This window comes from Protomyctophum bolini (genome assembly GCF_963924005.1).
Source record: "Protomyctophum bolini genome assembly, chromosome: 8".
Lineage (NCBI taxonomy): Eukaryota > Metazoa > Chordata > Actinopteri > Myctophiformes > Myctophidae > Protomyctophum > Protomyctophum bolini.
This window is the reverse complement of record NC_137869.1, coordinates 25,484,204-25,506,147: the sequence shown is the minus strand read 5'-3', so window position 1 is coordinate 25,506,147 and position 21,944 is coordinate 25,484,204. Positions and strand designations below refer to the sequence as shown.

The following is a 21,944-nucleotide window of genomic DNA, read 5'->3' as shown; positions in this document are numbered from 1 at the left end:
GAGTTTATTTGTGGCTTTCGCCTTTATTTTATATATTGGTTTTTTTATGGAGGGTTAGACAGTAGGCTGACAGGAAATGGGGAGATACATGGGGGGGGGGCTAATTAGAACAAGGGGGAGGGGGGTGTTAACATACATTTTGGTTCGCATTCTGAGCCATGGAAACAGAACGAATGTTAGAAAACTCCCGGGAAGGAGTCTCCTGCCGACAAGCTCCTGATGCTTTCAAACTGGCCGACGGCCGACTGTCTGTGCTGTCTGAAGCATATATATAATATTCTGGGCTTGTCATAATAGGCAAACATTCTGCAAGAATAGCCAAATATTCTGCTCAAATATAGCTTGTAGATTGGCTATTTTTGGCAAATATATTTGGTGTAGATCTCTACCCCATCAATGAAGCATATACGTTTTGCAAGCAGCCAAAATTAGTTCTTAGAAGGGTGGCCGGCCTCTCCATTAGAGACCTAATTGGAAAGGAGTCATCTTAGGTGGTTTGGGCATCTAGTTCGGATGCCTCCCGAGCGTCTCCCTAGGGAGGTCCTCACTGGGAAGAGACCCCCTGGCAGACCAAGGACCACATGGGGGGATTACATCTCCACACTGGCCTGGGAACGCCTTGGGATCCCCCATGAGGAAGTTGCTAATTTTGCCTCTGGAAAGGGAAAGGCTGGAAATCTCTGTTGGAACTGTTGCCCCCACAACCCGATTCCAGAAAAGCATGGATGGATGGATGGATGGATGGATGGATGGATGGAAGCTCTTCTCTTCTCTTAAGTCACTAAATTGAACTGAATAAAATCCTCATAATGGGAGCTATTAGATCAAATGAAAACAAGTTAACAGTTAATGAACGCTTAGCAAGGGGTCTAAATTAGCTTAAATTAGCTCCCCTAAAACGGGGGCAATTATTGTCATTATCCCTTTGTGGGTCCATGTGTGCGCCACCTTATTCTTGCATATGAAATGCCATCAACCAAGTGCATGGATATTTGAATGATAGATAACGTAGCTGCATGTGAGAAAACACTTCTCACACTGTCACACAACATTCCTAAAATATAATTATGACAATTATATCTATAGTAGGCTACCTGGAAAAATAAAAACAGTGCCAGTTGTATTGCGAGATTAGCCACAGACACTCTCACAGATACTTGTCTATAGGTGGCTAGCCATGCCATGCACCGTTATCACATCATTCCTTATTTCTCCTTATTTGTAAGATGATGGCTAACATCCAGTGATCCAAAAGTAGAATAAACACAGGCAATATGTTTAGTATAATAGACTTAAATAGGCTCTACAATGTGTTGTGCTGCATCACATTGTGGACCTGTAGACCAGCTGTTGTCATCAAATGCTTAAATAACACATTTACTGATAGATCTCAGTCTTCCTTAATGTGGCGTCTGCAATGATTATGATCACTTCCACTGCTGTGGAGATGAAAACATGCACGCACGCACGCACATGCGTGCGTGCGTGCGTGTGTGTGTGTGTGTGTGTGTGTGTGTGTGTGTGTGTGTGTGTGTGTGTGTGTGCGCATGTGCGCATGTGTGCGCGTGTGTGTGTGTGTGTGTGTGTGTGTGTGTGTGTGTGTGTGTGCGTGTGTGCGTGTGTGTGTGTGTGTGTGTGTGTATGTGTGTGAATGAGTGATAACTGTGATCACAGATCTGTGTGTGAATGAATCACAACTTTCTCACAACAGGATTCGACTTGAGGACCCGAGGGAACACTGTTATTATGCAGTATCTGTGAAAAGACTGGTTAAGGGTTATAGCAGTGCAGCTGGCAGCCTGTGTGTGTGTGTGTGTGTGTGTGTGTGTGTGTGTGTGTGTGTGTGTGTGTGTCTCTGGTGTGCGATTAGCAAACACATTATCTTCTCGCTGTGGATATTACGCACACATGCACAGTCTATCTACCACAATCACTGTAGTCATTTACTCTCATATCTGCGCCAGAGGGACTGCACAGCACAAACAGCGTGCGTGTGTGCGTGCCCATTTTCAAATGGCCAAATAGAACTGACGTGGTGAATGTATGTATGTTTTGTAATAGTCTTCAAAGTAGCTTGTAACTAAAGTGTTCAAATACGGTAGTTGAAATCGAGTAACAGTACAATGTATGCCTCTAAGATGTAATGGTGTAGGAAAATGTATATATTACTTATCCACAGTTCCTCATGGATCTAATTATCCAACCGTTCAATCAACTCTTATACTTATAGTAACCCATCCATCAGTACTTAAGTACTGTACTTAAGTACTAGTAAATGTACTTAGTTACTTTCCATCACCGCCTGCGTTAGAGCATACCATCAGCAGCAGGTGTGTGATCTCCGTCGTCCTCTCTTAGTCGTGACTTGCCATCTCTAACTCTGTCTCCATAGCAACAGTTTGCTCCCAGCTCATAATCAAAAGGAAATGTCCCAGTCGCTCACTCACTCACTCACCTGTTGCTCACAGAATGTTGAGATCACTTCAGTACCACTTTCTCAGCATGCATTTTCTGAGAACTTTTGCAGAAAACAGCGAACATATTTCATGTAGAGTGACCGGTAGTCCAAGTCTGGCAGTGTGCCGCGGTGCCCCGATCCCAACGGCCTTTATGCTGCATGTCACCCCCCATCTCTCTCCCCATTTCCTGTCAGCCTACTGTCTGTCCCTCTATAAAAATATATAAAATAAAGTCGAAAACTCCGGTAAACTCCCAAATTGTACCAGCACACCTGTATATTACCGTATATTAACGCCCGCTAAACTTGAGGTTTACGAGCAAAATACAGTGCCCATAATTGCCCGTTAACTCCTCTCTTCACGCAGTGTAGGGGCTGAAGAAGGGACCCCCCCCCTCAGTGTAGGGGCTGAAGAAGGGACCCCCCCCCTCTCCACGTTTTGTTCAGCTAACTCCACTTCAGCCATCAGCCATCCTCCCTTTAATCAGAGGATGTGTATAACAGATATTAGTATGCACATTGTGAAGAGACAGAGAGACAGAGAGAGTGCAACATGCACACACTAGAGTCATAGACAGGAGTCTAGCCAGATGGCAGCTATAGCCTCTGTATCTGTCTGGTGTCTGTTCTGATTTACTCATCCACGTCTTCATCCTGCAGGACCCCCAGAGAGAGAGAGAGAGAGAGAGAGAGAGAGAGAGAGAGAGAGAGAGAGAGGAGAGGGTTGAACATTTCAAGTGGGTCCACCATATTTTGGCAGAGACGATGACAGGCATGAGAGGAAGCTTTGTTCTTGCCCCTGTAAAAGAAGGACTGTACCTGTGTCTCTCTTTCTCCTTTGAAAGAGCACTCGGCTCTGCATTGGTACGCATTTTGATCATTATTACAAAACATACATCACATTTGCATATTTGTAGATCTCCTATTTTCAAAACACGTTTTAATGTGCAGACAAATGTCTGCACTGAAGAGACATTTGTTTTATTCAGGCTTTTGGCAATTAGTTTGTTTATTTTATCTGTATTGCAAAGTGTCATTGGGTGTCTTGAAAGGTGCTATATGAATTCAACACACACACGTTCCCCTTCGTTAGTGAGACCAATTACCTTGTAATTTAAGCCAGGCTGAGAAACAAGTTTACTCTTTAACAAGAGTCCCACAAATAGAGACAGACACAGAGATAGACAGCAACTGACACAGACTATTTGTTCTGATTCAGAATAATATATTATTAATTTGTATCACATAATCATACACTGTATGAGTAAGAAAGCTTGTCATGCCAATAAAGCATAATTTAATTGAAATTGACTGACACAGAGTCACAGAGAGACAGAGTCGGGTGAGACGCTGTGTCTAATTAAATGCACAGAACATTGAAATAGATGAGACAAAATTAAATGAAATGAGAGACATGGGGACAAATAAATTACGGCTTCATTCATCCTCCACACAGCTGTGTGTGTGTGTGTGTGTGTGTGTGTGTGTGTGTGTGTGTGTGTGTGTGTGTGTGTGTGTGTGTGCGTGTGCGTGTGCGTGTGCGTGTGTCCGTGACTGTGTTCGTGACAGCAACGAAATGTCTAGAAGAAATCATCTTTTAACCACTTAAACCCAGTTGACCGGAGTCCCACGGGGCTCTGTACTAGGGACGCTCACCATTTGAAGCACACAGCTCGTTACTTCGCATGTCGTGAGCTTGTCGCTCTGTTAGCAATGATAACAATTTCTGATTCTCTTCGGATTTATACAAAGCTCCATACATCCCTTTGCAAGCTCTACTACACTACATTGCATGTGCCCCCAGGGACTCTGTGAAGGTGAAACACAGTTTCTGTTTTCACCCCCACACACATCCTTTGAACCGCAGCTCTGACACTGACAAAGGGACCATTTGACACCATGGTGACATCAGAAACAGAAGCAAAGCGAGGGTGACCCCGACCGGGTGGCTCTGTCAGATCACACTGGCGGCAAGGTTGTGTGTACCTCCAATACGGCATGTCTGAACAACTTGAAACCTATAGCGTCCCTATTCTATGGCCAACACACATTGAAAATAGCCGATCTAGTTAGCTGGGTAAGTTACTTTATTGACATCATTTTATAAAAGTATAAACATTGGGTCCAAACAATAAATCTAAAACCTGTGTTGTTGTGAGCTTGTATATGTGTGACACACTCATATAGTGAAGTATAAAATAGGGAATTAATTTGTGTTTATGTTTTATGAAAACATAAAAAAAATGGAGATACAAGGTTTTCTGCCCAACGGTATGCAGTTAAAACCCTCATAGGCGTGCACTCTCACGGGCCGTGACTGCATTTTGATTCACCGATCACCACTCAACCCAAGTAGAGCGCCCAGCGAATGAAAATCACACGGTGAAGAACCACGGTATTCATTTAACTCTCACACTGTGCAAAATGTAACCCAACGGACCCACAGAGAGTCAAATTAGCACCGAGGATCTCTACGGTGTAATAATTATAAGGTTATGGAAATGTACTGTATAGTAACAGTGTTGCCAACAAATGAACACCTGCTGCTGTTCAAATGTAATTCTCTGCATCGGTGCCCTGAAGACTGGGCCACGCTGTATTAAAAGAAAATGTCTTAACTTCCCCGCCGAGCGCATAAGTAAATCTAGGCGGTTTAATTAGTTTTACACATGCAATCACATTACTATACCTCCCCACATCTCACTGCTACAGTAAAGACACATTACTATACCTCCCCACATCTCACTGCTACAGTAAAGACACATTACTATACCTCCCCACATCTCACTGCTACAGTAAAGACACATTACTATACCTCCCCACATCTCACTGCTACAGTAAAGACACATTACTATACCTCCCCACATCTCACTGCTACAGTAAAGACACATTACTATACCTCCCCACATCTCACTGCTACAGTAAAGACACATTACTATACCTCCCCACATCTCACTGCTACAGTAAAGACACATGTCTGGCCAACCTGTATGTATGCACACATACTGTACTGTACTGTACTGTACTGTACTGTACTGTACTGTACTGTACTGTACTGTACTGTACTGTACTGTACTGTACTGTACTGTACTGTACATTTACTTCAGTGGTTCTCAAACGAAATACATTTTTGCTATATAGCACCTTACATCTATGCAGTGTTTTATTGATTGATTGAAACCTTTATTTCAGGGGAATCCAATAGACTTTTCGGTAAGCGCCACCCCACTCCCGCCCCTCCCCCGTTACTGTTGCTAAGTAGGACACGCTTGCTACTCCTCCACTGAGGACCGTGTTCTGTCTGCGTTTTTCCGAAGTATTCATATCAAGAACATCCATACTATAATAACGCCTTGGTGAAACATTGCTGTTGGGGGACCTGCAACAGTGACTCTAGGTACGCAGAACGATTGGAGGAGGCCTTTTTTATTCTTTTTCCGAAGCCCAAACAAACGCAGGATATGTGCAGGCTGTGGGTGGGTGGCCGTCTGAACGTGAGGAAAGTTACAAAGCACACCTACATTTGCTCCAAGGTTTGTTGTTTATTAGACTAGATTGATTGATTGATTGATTGATTGATTGATTGATTGATTGATTGATTGAATAGATTGATTTAACCATTGTTTAGTAAAAGTTGACGTTAATAGTATGCTTTAGTAGCAGGGAGGGTGAATGAGTGAAACAGTCTGTCTCTGTTAGCATTAGCCTACTGTATGTCAATTGTGGCCACATTTGACTGAGGAACTGCCATTAGAATTTTCGTTATTGATTGAGATATTGGTTGTTCAGTTTGACTCACCAGTTTTGGAGATATGGCTTATAGAGCAATGTCTTGCAGAAAACAGCGATTTGAGAAAACTGGCTTGAAAGGTTCACTTCTGTGGTCTCTAACATTACACCTAGCTACATGTTTAAGCATTTATTTCATATTTACATGTCAATTTCAGCTCTGACATTTATTTCAGACATCCTCTAGTTAGTATATGTGAAGAGTCTGCCTGTGCTATTAACTTTTTAACTTTTTTAAAAGGTGAAAAGCTGGAGGTTGCGCGATGGCAGGCTCTCAGTCAAATCTGGTCACAATTAGTCTATAGTCTATGGCGCCCTGTATACAAACAAGAACATTTACAGCAATGATTTAACATACATGAAAACGTGTACTTAGATGTAACATAGACTAACTTTTTGTCATACTTCAGTCACCTGAAATGAGTTTTAGTTGATTAAATACCATGAGATTTCAGTCAACTAAATCTACAGTTGATGTAGTCGACTAAAATGTATTTTTGGTGGGCTGTCATGCCATTGAAATGCTGATTGTCACTTAGCTGCATGCAGAAAATAGCTGTTCTAGTGGGCTTGTAGATCAGATGATTTTGGTCTGCAACCATGATGACTTACAATTGTCTTAGTTTTACTGGATGTCTTCTCCACTAGTCCCTCCCTAACTCCCTAGGCTAGTTCTCATTTGTCGACGAAATGGTGTGTATATTTAGTCATAGTTTTAGTCATCACAGCTTAGTTTGTATTTCATAGTCGACAAAATAAACACTGCATAATATTTCATATTACGGTATAGGCCTATGTAAATATGTAAATATTTACCCCTAAGATGCATGATTGTTTCCATTAGGACAGATTAAAAATAACTTTATACTTTATACCAGCATCCCTGTGGAGGGAGAAGTTTGAAGTGTAATGGCTGTGCCAGTGAGCAGAGAGACTGCTGCCATGGTGAGAGATTATACAGACAGCAGAGATCAGTTGGAGTACAACAGGGACCACCTCAGGGGTCCTTCTGTTTCCCCCCCACCCCCCATAGGCTCCAGACTCATATAAGACACAAGTTTTCTCTTGTTGCCTTTGCAAAGTGACCTTGGCGTAGCGTAGTATAGTGCGTGCGTGTGTGGGCATCCATCCCTGAAGTGTCTTATAGCCCTAATTTGTTCTGTGTTTCCTGTCAGACAGGATTGCTCTATACGCCTCAGGGTGTGTGCACACACACTCATCTCAGGTCTGTAGCTGTGGCCTCTGTCAGCCAGGTCAGGAATGGGGGGGGGGGGGGGAGAGAGAGAAATAGAGGGGGGGGGGGGGGGGGGAAGAAATGTTGTGGCGAGGAGGGAGAAACAAAGGATGACGTCTTCTGTACCCTGCAGGGGGTCTCCATCTGAATAATTGATAGCATTGACCCTTACAGGTGTGTACACATGTTCTGCACACTCTCAGAGTACTGCAGACATGGCAGGATAAGTCACCACAGTCCAAGGAAACGCCACCAATAATGAACTAAATATACACAATAGACCTATAGCTATAAGACCCGGCCTCTCCCACTTGGACACTTTCCATGAGCCGGGCTCATTCATTCCAATGTAAATATCATGGATTTTACACATTAAATACTAGTTCATTTTTGGAACCAGACCTTCAAAATCTCTTCCAAATCCGTCAGCAAGGCCTGCCATATGCACTGGAAAAATATGTGCGTGGCATTTCTTTTTTTTTAAACAGTGTTTTATCATATAGGAAAACTATATTGGTGGAGAGTTTTGTCTAACCCATGTTATGCTTAGCTGTGATTGGACCATGGCAGTTTGGGGAGGGGCTTAGCTATAGGTCAGATACGAAAAGGTAAAGAATCACTACTCCGCACATCCCGTCTGGTTTTGCATTCCGCTTTACAGTTGCTGTGTAATTGAGTTGAAGCCAGTTTGTAGTAACCGCGTGAATACATACAGAGCCTTGACAGCAGATTCTTTAAACTAAACGAAAACTCAAAATGAAGCCTAAATTGAGAGCCAAACATAGACACAGCAACAACAACAGCAAAAAACAACACTCACTTAATGAGAAGCGGCAGCAACTTCACCGCTAAATTATGCTTATACACACACATTTTGGTGTGTGTGTGTGTGTGTTTGTGTGTGTGTGTGTGTGTGTGTGTGTGTGTGTGTGTGTGTGTGTGTGTGTGTGTGTGTGTGTGTGTGTGTGTGTTTGTCATAGTTTATGCGTGCGTGCAGCATGCATGCGACGTGCACATGTGTGCATATTTTGCCCTAGTTGCCTGCTTGTGTGTGTGTGTAAATGTGTTTGTCCCGGATCAATCTGTCAGAATTAAGAATGCGGCTCAAGGGGGTAAACGTGTTGTTTTCCGGGCGTGCGGGGCTGATGTATCTGGGTTGAGCAGACAGTCTTGCTACTTGATCAGAGCAAGCTCCCCGATAGAGGAGGAGAAGAATCCGTCAAAACAAGACAGACAACACACAGGCAGACACAATATGAGACAGTGAGAAGCACAAACAACACTATACCAACATTATACCTGCATGCCCATTCTGTGGTGGGAACGTTCACCACAAAATAGCCGATGTACAAGTTCACAACGCATTGCAAATGGTCACGTCCGTCAGCTTGTACATCCACAATGTTTGGCAAGAGATTTGGCAGACGGAAGGAAGTGGTCATAGTAGAAAGAACTCAGGTCAGTTTGACTAAGACTAGTGGTTTCAGTGGTTAACATTACATGGATGAAGCATAACGTGAAGTGAATTGAAAAGTGTCTTTACTGGCTTAGCCTTGGAGACCACAAGACCACCACGTTTTGGGGTTGAGTGGTTGCCCCTCCAGAGAGAGAGGATTCATGCACGAGAACAGTTACAAGGTTACTGCTTGTCACCAGACGGCAGACGCACAGCTTCTCTCATGGGGGAATGCCCCATAGCACAGCTCCAGGCTTCTCTCATGGGGGAATGCCCCATAGCACAGCTCCAGGCTTCTCTCATTGGGGAATGCCCCATAGCACAGCTCCAGGCTTCTCTCATGGGGGAATGCCCCATAGCACAGCTCCAGGCTTCTCTCATGGGGGAATGCCCCATAGCACAGCTCCAGGCTTCTCTCATGGGGGAATGCCCCATAGCACAGCTCCAGGCTTCTCTCATTGGGGAATGCCCCATAGCACAGCTCCAGGCTTCTCTCATTGGGGAATGCCCCATAGCACAGCTCCAGGCTTCTCTCATGGGGGAATGCCCCATAGCACAGCTCCAGGCTTCTCTCATTGGGGAATGCCCCATAGCACAGCTCCAGGCTTCTCTCATGGGGGAATGCCCCATAGCACAGCTCCAGGCTTCTCTCATGGGGGAATGCCCCATAGCACAGCTCCAGGCTTCTCTCATGGGGGAATGCCTATAGCACAGCTCCAGACGATTCAGGTTGGGATTAGTGTCAGGGCAGTGCAATCAGCTGGGGTTTTTTCCTTTCTTTTTCCCCCCAGCTATTTTCAACTATTTTTAATACCGTCCTACAATGTCGAGGTCCTCACAAGAATACAAATGCAAACCAGTGTGTGTGGGGTAGTTCTGCCTGCCATAGTCCTCTAATCCTGAGTGACATTTATCCAATGGAGGCTTCACTCATTTGTCACTCCGTCTCTTTTCTGCTCTGCTGCATCTCTCCTCCCTTGCTTTCCTCTCTTCTTCTCTATGCCTTCTTTCCTCCCTTCCTTCCTTCCTTCCTTCCTTCCTTCCTTCCTTCCTTCCTTCCTTCCTTCCTTCCTTCCTCCCTTCCTTCCTCCCTTCCTCCCTTCCTTCCCTGTGTTCCAAAGAGCCATGCAGTCTAAGTGACTCTGCATACCAAGTATACTGATACTCTTGGACAGACACACACAGTCTTGATCACTGCATATTAAATGTTACTGCCGTGCGTGTGTGCGTGTACATGACAGATGAAATGGAAGATTCTTTCATTAGTGCAGAGTGAAGCTCAGCAGGGTCACAACAATAGCAGACATTTAATTACAGCAGGCAGAACACTTCCCCACACGCACACGCACACACACACACACACACACACACACACACACACACGCATGCACACACGCGCGCAGGCACAAACACGCACCCGCACACACACACACACACACACACACACACACACACACACACACACACACACACACACACACACACACACACACACACAGTCACACACACAAAATGTTTTGATGGAACATGCTCCCGAGTCCCAATGGAAGCCAGCAACATGAAGATACAAATGCTATACCATTCACTTTCAATGGAAGTTAGTGACATGAAGATGCAAAGCTACATTCTACCGTTACTGCAGCAACATGAAAATACAATGATACAACCAATGTTTTTAGCCTACTGTAAGCTACTGTAAAATCTGGGTGTGTAGCGTTAGTCTGGTTTCTGCCTGAATGACCGCAACAACATTTGACTTCATATTTTTCTCACTCGTTGGTATACGCACGCTTGATGATGTCAACCAGTGTGTTGATCAACACTCCAGCAACGACTTGTATCTTGACAGTGTGAACACAGCACCAACACCCTCGCTGTTTCCCTGTCTCTGTGTGTGTGTGTGTGTGTGTGTGTGTGTGTGTGTGTGTGTGTGTGTGTGTGTGTGTGTGTGTGTGTGTGTGTGTGTGTGTGTGTGTGTGTGTACGTGCGTGTGTGTGCGCTAAGTACTGCAGCAGTAGAGGTGATGGATGTAGATTGAGAAGCAGGTGTTAAAATGTCACGGTTAAATGAAATGCTCTGTTCCACTGAGAGGCCAGAGTGGACAGACACAGCTGCAGCCAGCCTTATTTAAAACGGACAATCACACACACTCTCACATGCACACACTCTCACACGCACACACGCTCACACGCATTTTGCAATTTGCAGCACCATACAAGCCTATACAGTCGTCTCCACCACACCTGGAACTCGGCTATAAATCAAGCGAGCATATATCAAAGACTTGGAGTGTTTGTCTTTCAACAAGCAGGTAAAACCCAGAGTTGTGGAGTGCAGCGTTGCATTTATAGGTGACAGACAGCGTGTGTCTGTGTTCAAAGGGACAGAATGTCAGCATGTGTTTAGTGTGTTTGGTGGAGCCGCCGCAGCAAGTGCCACTTATTCATTTTTAGGAACACCTGTGACAAGAAGACAAACTGTGTGGTGGATGAAAGGGAAGGGTGCGTGCGTGTGCATGCACTGTTTTATGGTATAGTGTGTGTGTATGTGTGTGTGTTCATGTATATCGTGTACGGGTCAGTGAGTGTGTACACGTGTGTATAGCTGTGTTTGTATTTGTGCATGTGCATTTGTTGGGTGTATGTATAAATGTACTGGTTCTATTTCACGTGTTTGTATATATTTATTTCAATTGTTTTGTCTCTGTGTGTGTGTGTGTGTGTGTGTGTGTGTGTGTGTGTGTGTGTGTGTGTGTGTGTGTGTGTGTGTGTGTGTGTGTGTGTGTGTGTGTATGCGCATGCGTGCGTGTGCGTGAATGCATGCACAATATGCAGGACCCTTTGAAGTTTTAACGAAGGAGATATTTGAATAAAGTTAGTCCCAGCATGGCTTGTTGGTTTCATCTCCTCCCGTGCTCTGAGCCTTGCAGAGGCTTGGCCCGCTGTGGGAGAGAGAGTTTTTAGTACAGCTATACCATATGGGGGGTACAATACCTCCCCTATGGGGGGGGAGAGAGGAGTCAGTACAATACCTCCCCTATATATTTATTTCAATTGTTTTGTCTGTGCATGTGCATGTGCATGTGCATGTGCATGTGCATGTGCATGTGCATGTGCATGTGCATGTGCATGTGCATGTGCATGTGCATGTGCATGTGCATGTGCATGTGCATGTGCATGTTGTATGCCTGCAGCAAGCAGGCAAGACAAGTCACAATGACAAAGAAAAACATAAAATCTCACTGTGTGTGTAGTCTTTGAAGTGTCATTGATTGATTCCCCCGCAAAAAGAAGGAACAAAGCGTGTCTGTCCCATATTTTTGTTTATGTTTATGTTCATTCAACTTTCAGCATGAGCACAGGTTTTAAAAGACAGGTGCCATTAAAAACACTGAATTATTTTGCCGATCACAAATCTAAAATCTAAAATGCAATAGCCTATCTATAAATCCAAATGGTCTAAAACTCAAATCTAAAATCCACTTTCATTTAAAAGTCTGCACATATATGGGATTGTTGATTTTCTGTATCTCTCAGTTCTGCATGATGGGGTGTCCAGGTCGTCTCCATTTCTAGTTTGACGTCCAGAGATTTCTTTCCTGAAATGAATTCTTTGAATTCTTTTTAGTTTCCAAATAAGAGACGATTCCCGTATTTCAAGGCACGGAATTAAGGCAGCGAGTTGTCGTTGAGGGAGCCTGTGTGTGACAAACAGAGTTCACCTCCAGTGCAGTGGAAGGCTGCAGGGCTGTGGGTAGACTGCATCACTCCATCACTATAGACTCCCTATCCGACCTTCCTGCTGAATGCTAATGCCTCAATATGTTTATATGAATATCGTTGCTGTCGAGCGGAAACCTCTTATCTCTATATATTCCTAACTTTTTGTGGGGGGTTTTTCTGCGCAAAAAGCTTGGAATACGGATGTGTATATTACAGGAAACTCCTGTTAAACTTTCCAACAAACTTCCGTAAACTCCCGAATTGTACCATCACACCTGTATATACCGTATATTACTGTATCTTCCCGCTAAACTTGAGGTTTACGGGTAAAATACAGTGCCCATAATTCACGCAGTGAAAAAGTGAATGTGAATGACACGCCATGTTAATCGCCCAGTCAATCATTGCGGAGTTTGGACGCAGTTTGTAAATAAAAAATAAATCCACGTCAATCCATATCCATCCCTTCTTTAGATGTGTAGTGTGTAATCTTTCTTCTTAGCCGTTGATAATCCACAATTTATAATATGTTGCACCAATTTTTATCATCATATCTTCAGCTTCGGCTCGGACCCCGGGTATTTTCGGATCTCGGGTAAGCCCAAAGACCTCTACTGTAGATATAGATTCAGCTGAATCTGTCTGCAAATGTTAGTAATGTAAACAAAGACTAAAGACTAAAGCTATAAAGGAGAGTGAACGGCCGACACGCGGCCTCTACACGTGGAAGCAGAAGTGGGGCCCCCTGAGGCTAATTTAACCCATTCTGACCTGAGATCAGATTCTAAAAATGATTTTTCAAAAATAGCAGACCTACAAGCCACTCGGTGGCGCGCTATGAGCTTGTAGATCTGCTATTTTTCAATAGCTAAAGCATAACGTAATGCTTACACCAAAAGGGGTTCCCGCCCAAAATGGGTTTAGAGCCTGGCTTCAAAAGTTACATCAGAAAAAGAGAGCACGCTCATCTGCTCCACAAGTTATACTTTATTAATAAAGTATGTGGAGCAGATGAGTGTGCAGGTTCTTTTCTCTTTTTCTGATAATCCTATAACCCCAACCAACCCTAAGCCCTGACCCTAACCACCTTGTAAGCCTTGTAAGTACTTGTAAGCCTATAATCAGTTTTAATCATAAAACAACCCTTCCTTTCTCTTTTGAGGTACAGGAAAACTGTACTCCATATTTACTCCATAAATCCTACTATACTTGTGGGGACAATTGGCCCCACAAATGTAGTAAAAGAGGAGTTAACGGGCAATTATGGGCACTGTATTTTGCCCGTAAACCTCAAGTTTAGCGGGCATATACTGTACAGTAATATACGGTAATATACAGGCGTGATGGTACAATTCGGGAGTTTACCAGAGTTTGTTGGAAAGTTTAACGGGAGTTTCCTGTAATATACACATCTGTATTCCATGCTTTTTGCTCAGTACGCACGCACGCATGCACGCACGCATGCACGCACGCACGCACGCACGCACGCACGCACGCACGCACGCACGCACGCACGCACGCACGCACGCACGCAATGTTTATCAGGCATCTGTGTGCAGCATCGTATAATGTTGCGGCATTGTACTCAGTTGAGAAGATAACGTTGAGACTATTGGACAAGCACAAGGTCAGTTAACGGTGACAAACAGCGAACCGCGCACACAGTACACAACGCACGCAGGAGCTTACGATGATAAGAACACAAAATGTCAGTCCTGTTCTCGTGGAGGAAGCAGGACTGCTTGGAGAGGAAGGGGAGGGCCACGGAGCTGCCACGGGGTCAAAGAGATGCCGGGTGATTTGTGTCTCTGTTCAAAAGGTCACGGCCTGACCTCTGCATCCCTCTGCATGGAATCGATTCTCACTTCTGAACATATATCGATCGCTGCCAGTCATGAATCACGCGCATGTCGTCACATGTCGCCCGGAAACCTTTTATGTCCCACGACTGTTTACGTTTTAGGAAATAGGCGGGAAAGTAGTTTGTGTTATAATGGAAAATACTAATGTTTCAACTTTATTGTTACATCACAGGTTTGTAAAATTGTAAAATTTACCAAAATGTAAAATTGACCAAATTGTAAAGCAAATGTGAAGAAAAAAAAACAGTCTTAATTAATGTCAAGTATAGAATATGATTAAGGTCTAATAATTCTACAATTGCTATACAAATTTCCTCACCTGTATTTATCCAGTAATTTCAACAAGGAATTGAATGTTCAATAATAATGATACTGTGCATGTTCAAAACGCTGCAAGGTTGCAATACGAGGTTTCTGACAACATATTGATCCCTGTGTCATTCATACGTCAACATGCATGTGGGGAAGGCACCAGGGTCAAATAATAAGATGTTGACCTGACTGTGTGTGTGTGTGTGTGTGTGTGTGTGTGTGTGTGTGTGTGTGTGTGTGTGTGTGTGTGTGTGTGTGATGGATGTGCTGCTGGTAATGGCATTGGTATGAGGTTGATGGAGGTCCTCGGCTGGAGCTCACAGGCTGCAACTCTGTCTGCTGACCTTGTTGTCACCTGCACAGGACTGTATGTCTCTCGCTCTCTACGTGCGTGTGTGCGTGCGTCCAGACTCTCTTGCCAGTGTACTGTACATGTGTGCTATACTGTACTGACTCTCTCTCTCTCTCTCTCTCTCTCTCCAGGGCAGGAGCGCAGCGAGGCGGCTCTCATCAGGCGTTTTAAGGGCGATGGCGTCCGCTACAAGGCCAAGCTCATCGGCCTGGACGAGGTCACCGCGGCCCGCGGAGACAAGCTCTGCCAGGACTCAATGATGAAGCTCAAGGTAAGGGCTGATTGAGGTCCGCTGTGTGTGTGTGTGTGTGTGTGTGTGTGTGTGTGTGTGTGTGTGTGTGTGTGTGTGTGTGTGTGTGTGTGTGTGTGTGTGTGTGTGTGTGTGGGTGTTGGTGTGTGGGTGTGCGAGTGTGCGCGTGCGCGGGTGGGTGTGGGTGGGTGTGGGTGTGCGAGTGTGCGCGCATGTGTGTGTGTGCCTGTGCATGCAGAGGTATCTATAGATTGCCACGAGATTGTCTGTCGATTTGTTCCTTATTAACCATTAACCAGAACCCTAACGTTCTTATTCAGATTCAGAATAGGTGAACATTCACATAATTATTATAGTTTATTATCCTCTTCTTCCTATATTAAAATTGGCTAATGATTGGGACCACCGCCCTGTCGTTATGACTCAAACATAACCATAAACAAACCTGAGATGCCCATATAGAGCATCACAGTCCCGCCCCCTTTCAGAATGACGAGGGAACCAGAAGAGAATTTCCCAGAATGTCCCTGTTTTCCAGAAGAAAAAAAATGTAAAAAGAAAAATGTTTCCTTTTTTGTTCTTTCTAGTTTATTTGTTCGTCCCAAACTTTTTTTGTTTATTGTCATGATTTGTCAGGGGCCGAGTTGGCTTTGTCCGATGCTTAAATGTCTTTAAATAAATACTTTCTGAAACGTCTATTGAAATATGAATGGTAAATTAACTTCCGGTGCCCTCGCAGGGAGCGGGACTGTGACATCCGGTTGTCCAGAGCCACAGATCTGTACGCTATGTCCATACATATCTCTGCTGATGTCGGGAAGAAATGAGGAAAATCTTCTATTTTGAAAACAACGCAATACTACCTCGTTGAACTTGGTGTAGTGACTTTTTATATTGTCAATTGCTTGCATGAGAAGGGGAGAGATGGTGGAGTTAGTTGCTTTAGCAGACAATTTGTGTTGTCAAACAAAGAGAGAGAATATCTTCCTTGAGAAAATGAATATTTTTGCTGCACATATGGCAGAGAGGGAAGCAGGTGTGTGAGGTCAGTGGGTGGTGGAATCGGTAGGGTGTGTGGGTGGGGGTACGGGGGTGATGGGGTGATGGGGGTGAGTCTCATTTGCATGAGAAGGGAGACGGAGATGCCAGCCAGAGGGTGGAGAGGTGAGGTTGGGGTGGAGACGGAGATGCCAGCCAGAGGGTGGAGAGGTGAGGTTGCAGGGAGCGTCGGAAGGCACCGCTGAGGGAATGTTTAATTGGCAATGAAGGATGATGTGCGAACAAGAGGCAGCCAAGGGTCAGAACTGAGTAATGCATTTATTAGCTTCAGTTGGTTTGTGTATTGTTACTCAATTAATATAATATATATATTATAATAATAATTAGTATTGTTACTCAATTCATCATAGATCTCATAGATCATAGTTATAATAGTCGTGATGGAGTTAAGTAGTTGATCATCTGATTCATAGCCTGGCAGCCTGCTAGCTAGCAAACCTAGTACGTAATCATAACCTCCTCCTAGCTTGTAGCTCCTTCTAAAAACCAAAGGAACTGTGGTTGTAAGTTACAACTACAGTTTTTCATGCAACCCTAACTGTAACTTGTTTAGGGTTGTCTGAAAAACATTGCATCGTTCAGTCCTCCTCCTCCCCGCTCCAACTGAACAAACATTGTGAACAACGAAACATGCTATGCTGCTCCGTAGAAAGGTCTTGCGCATCAAAAAATAGCAGATCTACAAGCTCACAACGCGTCCATCCATGAGTCAGTGTGGACTTTGTGCAACTTTGATTTGAAACAGCTGAGCTAATTTCGGCCAATCAGAGCGGCATTCAGCATAATCTAGTAAGAGAGTGGCGACAACTAGCGTTGTTTGGAACTATAGCCCATAGGTGAGATCAAAGTGTGTCGTCACTCTCTTACTATTCCACTCTGCCTGCATTCACCGGCTCTGTTTTGCAGTTAATCCTTCACTCGCTGGCTGTTTCAGAACACGATGTTTTAATGCTTGATTGGATGGAAAAAATATCATATTTTACCGACGACTAATCGACTATAAATCGATTTTGATGGTAGTCGACTCGACTATCAAAAATCACGTTTGGATAATGCCCTAGATCTTGAGTTGTTTAGTGTTGCATTGTTGTGTTGGATGAATGTTGTATGTGAATGTATGTAATAATATGGAAGAAATGTTTTTGATGATGATGTGTTTAAGACCCCAGGAAGAGTAGCTGCTGTGACTCACGTTAAGCTAATGGGGATCTAATAAATAAATCAAATCAAACTTGAATATGTTTCTAACATTCCCTCCATGGCATGCCGGATATATTTCTCCGTAGTGTTGGAGGCAGACTGGCGTGGTAGACTGGACAGATGGCCGCTTGCCTTTGTCAATTACTGTGGCAGGGTGACTAAATATGAGTAGCCATGGTGCGTGTGGGTGTCACAGACCAAAACTGAGCTGATTTACAAGCTCTGCGGCAAAGTCAAAAGTAAAAGTCGTACGATTTGTCACACACGTTACCGCAGTGACATTTGTAAATTTGCAAGCAGGGAGGCATTGGGTCCCATTTTTTCTTTGGTATGACCCGGCCGGGGATCGAACCCCGACCTCCCAGTTTCAGGGCGGACACTCTAACCACAAGGGCACTGAGCTGGTGGTAAGCTTATAGATCAGGTATTTACGGCATGAGAGAAAGTAGAAGAAATGGCTGAGGGAAGTATGGGTGCTGGAGCACCCTCTCCCCCCAGGCACAGCCCCCCCTCGGACAGGAGGGGGGAAATAATAATACTTTTAATCAAAACAGATTTCTGTTACTAAGCCTAATAAATATGCTGTATCACAGTATCGGCACCTTATCCCGGTTAATTGCCTGTGTCAGTTTGCTCATGCATGTGGAGAGGGGAAGTAAAAGCTACTTTTCCACGTGAAAATGCGCGAAAATGCTTGTGCATGAGGCGCGTGCACGAGCATTGCGTGCGCACCCCCTGCTGAACATTCAGCACCTCCTACTGTAAATATCTTCCCGCTGCCATGAGAGAAATGTCATGCTTTTGCAAGTTACACAGGGTTGCCTGTCCTCTCCCCCTGTGCTTGGTACTTTATGAAGGGAAAATTAGGGAATTGGCTTAACAACTAAACCAGGAGAATAACAAGTTAAGAGTTAAAAAAATATAGATCTTAGAAAGTCTTTATCTTCAAAATAATCTCACACCTCCTGTTATGGTCTGGCTCCCTGCCTGTCCATCTTTCCACTTTGGCCACTCCCCCCTCCCATTGCGTCTACACACACCTGTCTCCAACTGCCTCATCAGCCCAATTGTTACCTTCTCACTACTCACCTGTGCCAACTTCCCCTATCAAGCCTTCACCTATAAGACTGCAGGACTCATTCTATTGTTGGTGTGTTTTCCAGACTCCTGCTTTTCAGTAGATCTTTCCCCAGTGTTCCTCAGGTTTGATCTTCTGCTTGTTTTTTGGACTTTGATACGACTTACTCCTTTGTTTGCCTTTTGACCTGCCTATGGATATTATGTTTTTTGTCCTGCCTGCTTCAGTTTATGTAAGCCTTCCCCTTACGTTTCGTCATTATTAAACTCTTGCAAAGTACTCTGCCTGTGTTGCCTGCATTTGGGTTCTACTTTGACACGCACCATAACACCACCTCAATAATTAATTTTCCTTCTAGAAACTGTTCAGAAGTCCCTCGGGAATGTGGTTGAATGGCTTTGAAATAAGTTTAGGTGTATTGCACTTTTTTCCCTGCTTCAGAATCATTTTAAATAAATAGATTATTTCAAACAGGGCATGTATTTTCATTTATTTTTATTTATATCCTGTCCTGTGATACACACAGTCAGCTTGGAGATTTAGTCACTGAAAAATGATCCATCCGCCATCAAATATTCATCATACCGCCAACGCTTTGAATATATATTTTAACAGAATGCATTTGTTCACCACCGGTGATATGTCAATTCTGAAGACTATCTTTATGTCTATCGTCGCTGGCTGGCGGTATATAACCTTGTATCTCCATATTTCAGATGGTTGTGTTTTTGGTGTAAATGAATGCCCTGCTTCATCATACAACACATTATTAGCTATTTTCACTCTTTTCAATCGTCGATCAAAAATGATCATACAAAAGGAATGGTGTCGGAGATACAAGTTGTCCACACTATAGTGTTGAAAGCTTATGTGAGGAGGAGGAGGATTAAGAGTGTCTGTTAAATGCCTAAATTGTAATTGTAAATTGAGGCACTGGGGAGGCCCCGGGGGACACTGGGGGAGGCACTTGGAGGCACTGGGGGGAGACTGGGGGGACACTGGGGGGGCACTGGAGAGGCACTGGGGAGGCACTGGGAGGCACTGGGGGGACACTGGGATGCACGGGGAGGCACTGGGGGAGACTGGGGAGGCACTGGGGGGAGGCACTGGGGGGACAACTGGGGAGGCACTGGGGGGAAAACTGGGGAGGCACTGGGGGGACACTGGGGAGGCACTGGGGAGAACTGGGGAGGCACTGGGAGGACACTGGGGGAGACTGGGGAGGCACTGGAAGGACACTGGGGGAGACTGGGGAGGCACTTGGAGGCACTGTTGGGGAAACTGGGGGGAAAACTGGGGAGGCACTGGGGGACACTGGGGAGAACTGGGGAGGCACTGGGGGGACAACTGAGAGGCACTGGGGGGACACTGGGGAGGCACTGCAGGGGGATACTGGGGAGGCACTGGGGGGACAGAAGAAAATAGAGAGGAGGGAGGAGAGGCCATTGATCAAACGACTTCCCTCCTCTTTCATTCAGAGGGGAAATCCATCACACCTCTCCTTCTCTGTCGTCTCCATTCTGCCCCCTCTCTCTCTCTCTCTCTCTCTCTGTCCATATATCTGTCTCTCTCTCTCCCCTTTCTCTCTTACTTCCAATCTGTCTCTGTCACTCACTTACCTCTCTCGTTCTGAACTCTACGACCTTCTCTTTGCTCTGTCCTGCTGTTCTATCCTAACCTTTTTCTTCTTTTTAACCTTTGCAACTTTTCTACAGTGTTTGAGGTACAGTTTGTGTTTAAGAGAATACGCTATAAAAAAAAACTACAATATTAACCATTTTTGTCTGTCTGTTTGTCGTTGTGTTTTAGGGATTCGCTGCTGCAGCGCGGTCTAAAGGGGATCACAAGCAGAAGGTGTTTCTCACAGTGTCCTTTGGAGGGATCAAGATCTTTGATGAGAAGTCTGGGGTAAGCATGTGTGTTGTGTAAAGGCCCCTGTCAGCTGGGCTGCTGGGCCGCCCAATCATATTAAGTTAAACTGACAAAAATTGGAAACGCACAGCTGTCCCTTCGGATTATAGGAACGATGTCACTTGTAAACACAGCTCTTTGGAAAGTTGATTTGACATGAAGCGGCAAAATGATACACAGTGCACCTTTAAAAGGCTTCAAAGTCTGCAACATATTGGGCAACCAAAGGTAGGACAAATTTCCTAGTTGGGGCCCAAACAGCACCAATGATTCGCCATGCAACTCCTTGCAACCAAACGGTTGCATGTACAGAATGTACAGAAAGCAGAATGTGATAATATGTATTCCATATGGTGCTATGCTAGATGCTAATAAAAATCAATTTAATACTTCCTATAATAGCACAAATACTTTTTATTAGCACATGCATTCCATATATTCCATAGGGCTGGACGGTTGGACCACACATGGACTTATGAACTTGCAACAGGAACAGTCCCTGAGTGAATGTTTCTCTATTTCTGAGAGAGAAATATATATCTAAAGGTGTTTTTATTTCTTATTTTTAGTTATATAGAGAAAGCATAATGTTTTAAGGCATACTTGTCTCATTACCCATTCAGGGTTCCTTTTAACCTAAGGATACCTACTATACAATCATACTCAACTGCTCTACCTGCTGGTTGATTTCGGAACTACTTTTGCATCATTTGCTAAATGAAAGGACAGTTAAAGAATAAGAGACAATATCGTTGACCTCCAACTGTAGTTGCGTGAAACCATTATCCCCAATGGCAGTTTCAAGGAGTTGCATTGGTGGTGCGACATGTCCTTAAAACTGTTTTGTTGCAAGGAGTTGCATTGGTGCGGTAACTGCGGTTTGGGCCTAAGGCCCAGGTAGAACTTAAAACCCACGTGCATGGGCAAACCACCGTGGGACCCACGTGGATCTCTTCTGACATTGCCCACGTGGCGCCCATAATTGTGCTATGCTGGGAAGGGACTGGATGAACCATGCAGGCTCTTGCCAACGGTGAGCTTAACTAATGAGCATTTTAGCCTGGCATGCGTGCATCAGAATCAGAATCAGAATGCTCTTCAGAGGTTTACAGGTGTAGCCTATAGCAATTAGTTTTTGTGCAAAGTTATTTTTGTGTGTGTGTGTGTGTGTGTGTGTGTGTGTGTGTGTGTGTGTGTGTGTGTGTGTGTGTGTGTGTGTGTGTGTGTGTGTGTGTGTGTGTGTGTGTGTGTGTGTGTGTGT

At 44.4% G+C, this 21,944-nt stretch overlaps 1 protein-coding gene across 1 annotated transcript in view; it reads left to right on the top strand.

Moving 5' to 3' along the window:
- Window positions 1–21,944, top strand: part of dab1a (DAB adaptor protein 1a) — a gene marked incomplete at its 3' end in the record, with an annotated part of 104,712 nt that overhangs the window by 57,257 nt on the left and 25,511 nt on the right. Inside the window, exons 3-4 of the mRNA XM_080770498.1 lie at window positions 15,317–15,456; window positions 20,582–20,680. Coding sequence (XP_080626624.1) covers window positions 15,317–15,456; window positions 20,582–20,680 — 239 coding nt within the window. The remainder of the gene's footprint in view (window positions 1–15,316; window positions 15,457–20,581; window positions 20,681–21,944) is intronic.